The 11,850-nt window shown below is 34.3% G+C and overlaps 1 protein-coding gene across 1 annotated transcript; it reads left to right on the forward strand.

The window, feature by feature from the left end:
• The first annotated feature begins 2,594 nt into the window (after positions 1 to 2,594).
• Positions 2,595 to 6,615, forward strand: LOC109827065 (2-C-methyl-D-erythritol 2,4-cyclodiphosphate synthase, chloroplastic). Its single transcript, XM_020394029.1, has 3 exons — positions 2,595 to 2,978; positions 3,074 to 3,204; positions 6,219 to 6,615. Exons 1-3 carry the CDS (start codon positions 2,636 to 2,638, stop codon positions 6,450 to 6,452), a joined length of 708 nt encoding a protein of 235 aa, XP_020249618.1. The 5' UTR covers positions 2,595 to 2,635; the 3' UTR covers positions 6,453 to 6,615.
• Positions 6,616 to 11,850: the final 5,235 nt, after the last annotated feature.

Here is an 11,850-nt window from a genome sequence, read left to right on the forward strand (position 1 = left end):
AATACTTGTATTAGTGTTTAAAATTTGCATTAAATATAATGTATTAGTATTGAATTTGAGTGATTTTTTTAATTTTTTCCACATAATCTTGTAGGTACCGTTTGACAAAGAGTTAAGTGAGAGGTTAAGGAGACTTAACACTTTCTTAACCCGCCAAACACAAAAAATCTATACAAGAGTTAAAGTGAGTTAACCCTTCATAATTTGCCAAACATAAAAAATATAGAAGGGTTAAGTTAACCCAGTGAGTTAACCCTTCATAATTTGCCAAACATAAAAAATATAGAAGGGTTAAGTTAACCCCTCTAGAGGGATTAAAATGAGTTACATAATTTGCCAAACATAAAAAATATAGAAGGGTTAAGTTAACCCCTCTAGAGGGATTAAAATGAGTTAATCCCTCAAAATGAGGGGTTTACTAATATTCCTATTTAGAATGATTAAGAGTTAACTCTTCTAATTATAAAGAAAATAATCAAAATCATTGTTATTCCCAAACACTAAAACTGATCTCAATGGCTAAAATAAAACTTACTTAACGGTTTAATAATTTAGTCCTTCAGATTATCGAATGAGCTAAATACATTAATCCTTCTTTTTTAACCATTTGCTAAAAGAGGTCTTAGTATTTTTAAGATAAACCGGACCTACATGTACCAAATCCTTCTAAATCTCGTACCAAAGATGGGATATCTGATGAAGGTCATCATGGCAAATTTGCAGAGGTGGCAAACTTTTGTCTCCTTCCCAAAACAAAACAACCAAGCACGAAATTTCTTTTGAGATTTCATTCTGACACATATTTTTTGAGTTGGGTCCCATTTCCTGACATGTTATCCCTAAATCAGTACTAAGGGGCCTGTTTGTTTCCATAATTTTGATGGATTTTGCAATAAAAAAGAGTCCCACGAGCATAAAATTTTATACTTTTATCATATATGTTGTTTTATTATTATTTTAATGCCAAGGATTTGGCATCGCTATAATGCATTAAAGATGGTTTCCTAAAATTATGCTAATTTCACTCGAGCTTCTAATTTTAGTCATATATCCTTAATAAAATGCCTGCGTAATCAAACAAAACTTGATTAAATTTTACCACTCATACAAATACACATTGATATTCTTCGCAATAACATATAATATTTTAAATATGAATTTTTAAGCCATAGAATCCATCAAAATACAACCCACGAACCAAATAACCCCTGACTGAGTCGTGGGAAATAAACGCACCCTAAAGTGATAGATTTATAACTAGTGGCATGTGTATGTGGTATCAAGCAAGACCACCATGCGTGCATATCAAAACTACCCATGCTAATCTGAACTGCATAATGTAGGGAGAAAATTCTCATTTTGTCCCTCGTTTATCCCAAGTGCTATTTAAAAATGTCTACTCGCGTGTAGTCAGTTCTAATAAAATTCTAACTCATCAAATTAGAGTGCATAATGCATTTGATCTCAGACTCAGAAGAGAGATTGTAACCTGGTGGAGCCTACTCATAGTGAGAGAGAAAGTTATGTAGTTTCTCTCTCTCTCTCTCTCTCATTTAAATGACCGCATCCATTGAATACACTAACTACATATCTGGGCTTTTATGTTTCATATCTTCGTACAATATCTTTGTACATCTAGTTTGCACAACCATTTTTAGATGGAATAATGGTGTGAATTGTTGAATTCGGATTACTACAGTTCCACACACTTTTATGAGATGAAAACTTGGATTCCGCGCTTTGGCTTTCTAGAAGATAAAGATTACTTCTATTTTGCCTACATTGTTTGGGCTCCTTTTCCCCCCTTAATCTCTTCTTTTATTTCGTTACAGTTAGCTATGGTTTCTTTTATATGTGACATTTTCTCTTGTACTTTCTGGGTTGTTTTTATTTAATTCTTTTTAAGGGAACACAAGGGTAACTACTCACTGTTTTTTCTTACTAAAAAGAGATTGCTCTCATTTTTCTTGTTATAGATTTTGTAGTTGTGTCAAAAATGTATTCGTCCGTTACTCTACGCATTTGTTTCTCTATGTTTTGTTATAATTCTTGTAATTTTTATAATGAGTTTCTTCTTACATTTTTTTATTTTACTTGTGCATTTACGCAATTATGAGTTTCTTTACAGCTTCTGACCTAAAAGTGTGAAGCACGTTGAAATTAGCTGTTTTCCTAATTTGATTTCATTTCTCAATAAAGTGGGCATCATGTGCTATAAAAAATTAGTCTACAGTACAACCGTGTACCATGTGTTATAGACTAGTATCACATTGGATATGTTCATCTTCTCGCAGGCGTCGTGGGCCTCGTGGGATTTTTCTCAGTCCAGAGTATTGAACAGATTTACAAAATCATTTGTGTATTCGTTTGGTACCTAAAACATTGCTAGCCGCCAAAATTCAAAAATAGAATATTTCCTATAATTCATGGAATCTTCATTACGTTCCGGCATATAAAGTCCATGCGAAAACCGTGAGTTGGGATTGTAGGCTTATATTTTGAGGTCGCAGAAACCTCAATATACGGACAGTGGTATAAAATAAAGTTTATACTGTATCTATGCGGTTTTCGTGATTCTACTTATAAATTTATTTTTCTCACCCTCTCCCTCTCGTTCTCGTTTTTTCGGGTGGCCATGGCTTCTTCATCTCTCTCCTCCCTCTCTCTCCCCTGCTTCTCAGCAAAAACCAAAACCCTAATTCTTCCTTCATCTCAATTTCTCTCTCCTCTCTCTTCAATCCCTCAATCTCGCCGCTCAGTCTCCACTCTTCGCCCAGTCTCCACTCTTCGCCCAGTCTCTCCGATCTCAGCCGTCCAATTGGAGGCCCAAATTACGAAAAACCCCTCAAAGCCCGCTCCTTTACTTCCCTTTAGGGTTGGCCATGGCTTTGATCTCCACCGCCTCGAGCCCGACCGCCCTCTCATTATTGGTGGTATCGACATCCCCCATGATCGCGGCTGCGATGCCCACTCTGACGGTAAAAATCTCATCTTGAGAATTAGGGTTTTATTTTGAGGGAGAGTTCGGGTAAAAATCCCATCTTGTTTGTTTACTTATTTATTTATTTTGTAGGTGATGTTTTGCTTCATTGTGTGGTGGATGCGATATTGGGGGCGCTAGGGCTCCCTGATATCGGCCAGATTTTTCCGGATTCGGATCCGAAGTGGAAGGGCGCTGCTTCTTCTGTTTTCATGAGAGAAGCTGTGAGTTCTTTTTATTTTAGGGAAAATTTGTTTTTTTATGTGTTTTTATTGTTGTTAGCTTTATTTTTGTTAGTGTTCATTCATGCTTAGTTTTTCTTTATATGAAATTTTTAATCATGTACTATCCATGGAGGATGCGCTCTTCAAAGTTCAAATTAAACCAGAGCTTGTAAATCGGAAACAATATCTAATCATTTTTAAGTATTTTATTATGTAATATTGGTTAACTATGGAGCACAACTCTAGTTTGAGAAAGCTCAGAAAATGCTAGCTGCTTGGTGATCGACGTGAGCAATTTATATTGATGTCAAGTTCGTGTCAGAGGAAACTATGGATAGGAGAGGGATTTAACATGATACAAGTGAATAGGTGGATAGCAAAATTTATCTTGTCCAGATGGCATAGAAGCTCATTGACCCCCAAATTCTCCTAGACTAAGAGTCTAGTGTAAACTAAGATCCTAGAGAAAGAGTTGAAGATGATGATTTTTTGGTGTAAAATTGTGTAATTTAAGCACCATTCGAGGGCTTGCTTGCATTTAGAAAGTTATATGTGTTACTTGTTAGAGATTCAACGTGTAAATCCAAACTTTTCTTTTCGAGGTTTATATTAATATAGGGTCATAATAGAACATGTATACACTTATTAAGTATTCGTTCAGGAAAATGATACAAGTGAACAGGTGGATAGCAAAATTTATCTTGTTGCAGATGGCATAGAAGCTCATTGACACCCAAATTCTCCTAAACTAAGAGTCTAGCGTAAACTAAGAGCCTAGAGAAAGAGTTGAAGATGATGATTTTTTGGTATAAAATTGTGTTATATTCCAATTCGTAGTGTAATTTAAGCACCATTCGACGGCTTGTTTGCATTTAGAAAGTTATAGGTGTTACTTGTTAGGGATTCAACATGTAAATCTGAAGTTTTATGTTCAAGGTTTATGTAGGTCAAATAAAACATGTATACACTTATTAAGTATTTGTTCAGGAAAATGATAAGATGAGCTCACAGCTAAAACTCGGGATAGTAATTTACATCTTTTAACTATTTAAGTGGTTATTCTGGAGTAGGAGTAGGGGAAAAGAAAATTGCTTTTGTCCTGTGAACGACCAAATTTGCATACGATGAAACTATATTCCTAATTCCAAAATTTGAGTCATTTGACCATTTAGCGGTTTGAGAAGTCATTGTTTCTGTAGCTCTTGTGAATACACCAGTTAGAAAAGGAAAGGCTGGGATTTATGGACTATAATCAGAGTCTCAAACATGCATTTTCCTGAAGTGAAGGGATTTTATCTACTATTGTTATTTACATAACCTGTTAGGTTAACAAAGTTGTAGCTACTAAACATCACTGTTTGCATTAACTTGACATTAGAAAATAATAAAGAAGAATAGAAGACTACAGTTAGCTGTAGGATTGTACTGTTCTTTTGGTTTAGGATGTTCTAAAAATTCATTTCTATTCATCTATTTGAGTTTTTAGATTAGAAACAATGGATATGTGGTGACAACTTTTGTTGAATGAGCTACAAGAGATAGACTAGTAGTGAGGCTCATCCCACCAGTCACATTGGAGTAGGTGGACTGCACCACTCCTATTCCGTCGTAGTTTGTTTTGCTAAATGTGGTGACAGTTCTATCTAGTATTCCCTTTTAAATTTAGTCGCATTCTTGATGGACTAATATTATACCCCTGTTGTGAATAATGTGTGGTAAGCTGGTTTGTAAGAAAATGGTAGAGTTCTTTATTTTTTATTTATTTTGTTTTTTTACACAATAATACTGTTATAGGGTCACCAGTTGGTTTTCAGAAACCATGTGGCTGCTTCGTGCATGTTTTTCTTTTTACCAAGAACAATGATCTTGTTTGTACTTCCGACTTTACATTCTTGACTTTCACTCTATTATCTGGTATAATAAGTTTGGATGTAGGGTTTCAATAGGATGATTGAATATAAAGGTGTATCAATGCTTGTTTGGCCTACGCTGTGGTCTGTAGGCTGTCAACTTATCAGTTGCCGGTGAAAATACAAAGAGATACGCACCATCTTTTCTAATAAATAAATAAATAAATAAAAATACAAAAAATAAAAAGACACAGAGTGTTTTATGTAAGTAAAGAGAATAAGAGTAGCCCAGCATCCTGAACGAATGGAAATATCTTAAGTTGAAAGCATGCAAATTTTTAAAATGTTGTTCAAGCATTTTTGGTGCTAGCTGTGATTTCAAAGTCTTTCTTTTCGTTCTCCTCTGTTCCATCCTTGTCTATGTATTATGACAAATTCTTATCTTCTATCTAGTATAGGCATGAAATGGTATATTATTCCAGCCATACAGAATGTTTTTGATAAATTCACCTGTGGTGATACTCTAGTAATTATTAAACCCATGAACTTCGACACGCAGTGAAGGTATTGAATTAAAAATAGGAATAAAGCTTTCTTGAGGAGAGAAACATAAGGGAATAGGAGCAAGTGGCTGTGTAATATCTAGTTAAACCGGGATGATTTCTCAGAATCCTCGCACTGCTCGGGAATCAGGATGCAGGATCGGCTAATATTTCACCATAACTGAAAAATTGATAGCACAATGGTTTGAGGATTGGCATGTCATTTCAGATTGTTGATTAGAAAATACCTCTTCTGATTGTTTAAAAATAGGTATCTAATGTTCTACCTCTTTTCTTGCAAAAAATTATCTTGCATGAAGTTCTAATTCATGGCGGTTTTGCTGTGAGTAAATAAAGGGTGCATTGAATTGTTTCGAACTTGATTAATCTACATTGTATTTATATCCAACTAAAAGTAGTTACTGCAGAAGTGTACATAATTAATCCATAACCTGATTACGCACTTAAAGACTTTTACTTGTGATTCGTCTAGACATCTTTGTCTCCATACTAGTCAGTCCACTTATTCCAAAGTGTAAGCTGGAGTCATGGGAAAAATTTTCTTTTAAATTATTAAGTATTTTGCAGTAAATATGACATTTAAGTATAATTTTTATTCCAGGTGAAACTCATGCATGAGGCGGGTTACGAGCTTGGAAACTTAGATGCCACTCTGATACTACAGAGGCCGAAGCTGAGCCCTCATAAAGAAGAAATCAGGGCAAATTTATGTGAGCTTCTGGGTGCAGACCCAGCTGTCGTTAACCTGAAAGCAAAAACCCATGAGAAGGTTGACAGTCTCGGTGAAAATCGGAGCATTGCATGTCACACTGTGGTTCTTCTTATGAGAAAATAAAGGGTTCTTCCTTTAGGGCAGTGGGAATGTTTCATGTTGTATTTGTTGACATTGAATACATACATTGTCATTTGTATTTTGGAACTCTTCTACATACCAAATGTATGAGAACTCATAAGAAAAATAAGAAGTATATAACTTTTTTATGTTAATTTTTAAGAAACAGTGCCCTGTTCTCCAGGAAATTTGGGGGTTTACTGCGCCTTTAAATGAGCTCTCAGTTGTGTGAGATACTATCAGTACTGTATAAACTTTGAGCTTCGTTCTCGGTGCGTCTTGATTTAAAGATGAATCTATAACATAGAGCATTTTCCTTTGGAGACGCATGTACTTTACGTCTTGATTTAAAGATGAATCTATAACATAGAGCATTTTCCTTTGGAGACGCATGTACTTTATGACGCATGAATTTTGTGACGGCAATTCTGAAATTGCTTCCTTAGCTAATATTGATGTGTTAGGTCCTATGATCAGATTTATAACGATCAAACTTTTTTCAAAGTTGTTCAATTATCTGGTTACATCTGATTATGGAGGCCTACACCCTTTCAAATGCCTCTCTTCCTATTGTTTTCCTTCATGGTTCAAGTTTAACAACATGTCTCTGTTCTACACGCAATAATCTCACCCTTTTTCTTTTTTGGTGGAACAATGACTTCCTGTTTTTTCACCTGCAAGAATTTAAAGAAACAACTGAAAATATAGAATCAGTTAAAAATAGCAGTATACACCACGCAACATAGAAGAACCAAAATACCAATATTACAAATTAGAAATAGCAACTCAAAACAAAAAAAAAAAAAAACAAAAAGGGATTACACAATAGAAAATAGAAATAATGATGGAAAGGAACATATATGCCGAGATGAGCTCCGTTCCTTTGTTTCACCAAACAAACACTAGTCATTTATCTCAAAATACGTACATAAACGGTATTACCGTTAAATCTTAACAGAGAAGTAGGGCACAAATCTATAAAATTTCTTCATAAAATTTCTTCATCCCCACTCTCTCCATGACAAATATCCATAAAATTTCTTCATCCCCACTCTCTCCATGACAAATATCCATGCTAAAGAATAACCCGAGTCACATATTATTGCATGAGTCACACCCTCTATAAGTGAGCACAACTTATGACAAGATGAGTGACAAAGTGAAACTTCCCATTCTTAACAACAATGTCATAATTATTCAAGAACTAATCATCAACGTCTTCTACTAATCCTATGAATGTCGTAGCGTGCAATTATTTTATGGAAAGGTGATCATTCAAAATGAGGAATGCACTCCTCATGAATCCTTAGAGATAAGGAGTGATCATTCTATAAGGGGAAAGCAAAGAATGCCTCATGTGAAGAATTCCTCATGTGGATTTAATGGGTTGAAAACACTAGGATCAAAAAGCTCACCTTGCCAACAAAAGAAGTTGAAGGCTAAAGAAGTATCTGGGGGTGCATTTAAAGAAAGGGTAATTAGAATAGAGACGTTCCATCTAGAGACCAAGTTACTTATAACCAACCATTGCTTCAAGAGAAACATTTATGCACTTTGCAAAATTCCATGGTAGGGCCAATAGTATTTCTTTTTTTCTTTGATTTTCCTCGTTGCTCTCTCCTAAAGCTATGTGCTAATGATTTCAGCTTTTCAAACTCTTAAGCTTTTAGTTACTTTTAATAAATCTCATTGCGATGGATCCAAGCAAAAGCCCTCTCATGTCAATGAGGTGAGTTATTTGCGTCAATCAGTCAGAAACAAACAAAAACTTAAGCATCTCTCTCTCTCTCTCTCTCTCTCTCTCTCTCTCATTTCTTTGTATACCGTACGTAGAGATCGTTATTAAACATGTATCATTTAAACTGGTATGATATCAATCGTATTCGTTGTCAATTTAGATTAACAATAAAACAGGGTTCAGATGATGACTGGATTGAATTTTCCCTTCAAAGATATATAATCAAACTTGTACGAGGATTCTTGGAGAAATATATAGCATGAAAATTAATCAGAATTTAGCTACCTAACTTTTCCACAACTTTCATATTGTTTGATTTGTCGATTGTTTATTAAAGAAGAGGACAAATGAGTTCGTCTCTAACTTCGGTTCCATTGTTATAGTTAAGAGCACCTTTTGGAGTTCCATTATTGACTGTCGTCACCTCAAATTCCTGCTAGTGCGACATCTTTAATTATTCTTTTTAATTTTTATTTTTTTGGGTAAGACAACATCTTTAGATGTTATACAAACAAGAAAGAGACTTATCTTGGGGATAATCCAAATATGGAAAACACGGTTTTCTTATATAAAATTAGAAGGGGAATGATTTATCGAAGAAGTAACATGCTTATGGTGTGTAAATAAAATACGAGAATTGCTTTTTATATTACAAAAATGCTGTATTATTTTAGTATTAGAAGAGATTGACACGAGAGCCTAACCTCCTTGACCTAGACATTAGTGCTGGAGTTTTTGTTTCGAACAATTTTTCAAAACAGCCTCATTTTATTTTTATTTTTAAAATCGACCGATTTTTTTTTATTTACCAAAATCGATTCGTTTTTTGCCACGTCAGGCTAATCACCCTCCTAAATAGTCGGGGTTGCTAACCCCGACTATTTAGGAGTGCGTTAAACCCCAATTAGAAATCTAAAACCTTAAAATTTTATGTCCTAAATAGTAGGGGTTGGCAACCCCGACTATTTAGAACAGTGATTAGACTGACGTAGCAAAAATCGGATCGGTTTTGGTATAAAAAAATCGGTCGCTTTTAAAAATAAAAAAAATAAAATGGGGTTGTTTTGAAAAATTATTCTTTTTTGAACTGAAAAAGCAGGGTTGGAAGCCCTGCTCATTTGAAGATATTATTAATAACCAAAACATGACAGATAAACATCACAACTAGGTGAAGATCCACTGAGGGTGAAGCAGATAAGGAGCGGACATATGTCTTCACCTACCAAAATTATTCTTTTTGTTTTTTGTTTCTTTTAAGAAAAATATTCGTACTGGAGTTGTACAGTACTAGTGATAATTTGTATCATAATTAGCATCATAGGATGTACCCTATTACTGTGATGCCTCAATTGTTTGTTCCATTATTTCGTTTAACCAATTTGTTAGTGGTTTATAAATTTTACCTTTTACCCTGCTGGAAGTTTCCTCACCCATGCATGTTTGTTTAGGATAAACTTTTTTAGCCATGTTATCCTTCCCTTGGCACTAACGTTAACGGTAGAATATTAACTATTTTGAAACAATAATGTGAGTAATTAAGATCCTTACTCTCCCATTAACATTTAGGGACCAAGTTTCATTAGAAGTAAGGTCAACTTCTCATGTGCATGCTGCTTCTGTTGCTGGAATTTCAGTTTCCACAGCTGGGGGGTGATTGATCTGCTGGAATGAAGACTAAGCTCAAGAAAGAAGTCTGCTTTTGTGGTCTAAATATGAAAAAATGTATATGTGTTGATCTTTTGATACAGTTTTTGATATTTTGTTATCAATTGCTAGGGGGTGAAGAGTTTAGGTGAAGCTGACTGTAAAACTATGATAATCCAGGGTATTCATTCTTGGTTGGGGATGAATACTTTTTTTGTAACAACCAATTTTGTTTAATTTAGCTAGCTGGATTACTATGTTGGTAATCCATCCTTTTTCTCAAAAAAAAAAACTTCTCATGTGCATAAATTATGATCAATGTAATGTAAACCGTTACGTACCACATTACCACCTAGAATTTCTCCTAACATTTAGGAGCTGCCTACCCGTGTGGGTCAGATAAATTAACCACACAAAAAATTCTCCGATAATTAGTCTCAAATATTAGATGGTCGCCACAAATTTTAGCACAAAAAAGCCTAAAATCAAAATGTTGAGTTTGGCTAATTAAAAAGGGAGCCCCACAACAATTGATGATGATTAAAATATATACAATTATAACCCTCCTCTATCATCATGAACGTTAGAGTTTTGGTACAACTAGAGGAACATTTATATGGTATTAGAACAATCCATGTTCAATTTCACGTCGCTAAGTAGGTTAAGGTTTCGGCCACGACATCCTGCGAGGTGCGTTTAAAAAGAAGATTATAACCCTAAATTCCGACCGTAACTTCTGTGTTGTGTTTGAGTGTAGTGAAAAAGACTTTTGACAACGATTGCATACGATATGGATGCAAACCTTGATGAATAACTTGTGATTTTCTGCGAATCATGTTAGAACCTTTCGTCACGGCATAGTGTTGGGCCAGGGGCTGTGCTTCTATTAGAGACGTGAAAGAATTGGGGCGTCATCTGGTTCGTTGTTAGAATTTTGAGGTCATGAATGGGCCCCTAGCGCAAATGATGATGCATTAAAGACTTTGATGGGTGCAGTGCATATTATGCCATGTGTGATTCCTATATCTATCATCGGGCCCATAGAAGATCAGTCTAAGCTAATACTTCTCATATAAGTACTTGTATACATGTGTGTGTCATAATATATATATAATATATATAATAATATAATATAATAAATATAAAAATATATATAATTATAAATAATAGAGAGAGAGAAGAATGCGAGAAAGAGAAGCAAAATTGGGTATCTGGGATACCAAAACACAAATATTTGTGCTTGGTAAGTAGATAGTGATCCAATATAACCTATACCACTCACTAACCCCATGTGAAATTAGAATTCACACACATTGAATAGAGTGGAGGGGAATTATAAATACCTCACTAATATAAGGTGACACAACTTTTTGTGTTGTACGCAAGCATACCACATATTTACCATATAAATATATATATTAAAATAATATATAATAAATATATAATATAAAATATAAGAATAACTAATATAATATAATATATATATATAATATATAATATTATATATTATATATAATATATATTATTATAATAATATAGTATATATATAATAGGAGTTGGTAGCCAAACATAAATTTTGATGTTTGGTAGTGAGGCGGTACAATCCTTCAGTCATTCAAATGAGGAGAGCCAACATATATCATGGGTGAGGAGTCATGGGATATGCACCATTTGAATGACTGACAGGAATGATATGATCACCTCACTATCATAGCTAACTCGATTGTCTCTCCTCTCATCCTCTCTCTCTCTCTCTCTCTCATCATATAATATATACTATTATACATTATTATCATAATATAATATAAATAAAAATAATATATATAATAAATATATTTTAATATATATATATAATAATATAATATATATATAATAATATTATAGAGAGAAGAGAGAAGGGGAGAGAGAGAGAGAGGAGAGAGAAATGGGTATGCATCGGAAACCCAAAGCACAAAAAGTTGTGCTTGTAGTGAGGTGGGCATAATCCCCTCCACTCATCTAACAATGATTGCATATCCT

This window comes from Asparagus officinalis, unplaced genomic scaffold (assembly GCF_001876935.1).
Source record: "Asparagus officinalis unplaced genomic scaffold, Aspof.V1 AsparagusV1_Un13, whole genome shotgun sequence".
Taxonomy (NCBI): domain Eukaryota; kingdom Viridiplantae; phylum Streptophyta; class Magnoliopsida; order Asparagales; family Asparagaceae; genus Asparagus; species Asparagus officinalis.

Bases quoted from the DNA above. Each gene is read 5' to 3' on its own strand.
- LOC109827065 (XM_020394029.1), top strand. From the start codon at position 2,636: ATGGCTTCTTCATCTCTCTCCTCCCTCTCTCTCCCCTGCTTCTCAGCA. The intron at 2,979-3,073 runs GTAAAAATCTCA...TTTATTTTGTAG, and splicing joins CTGCGATGCCCACTCTGACG to GTGATGTTTTGCTTCATTGT. The intron at 3,205-6,218 runs GTGAGTTCTTTT...TTTTTATTCCAG, and splicing joins CTGTTTTCATGAGAGAAGCT to GTGAAACTCATGCATGAGGC.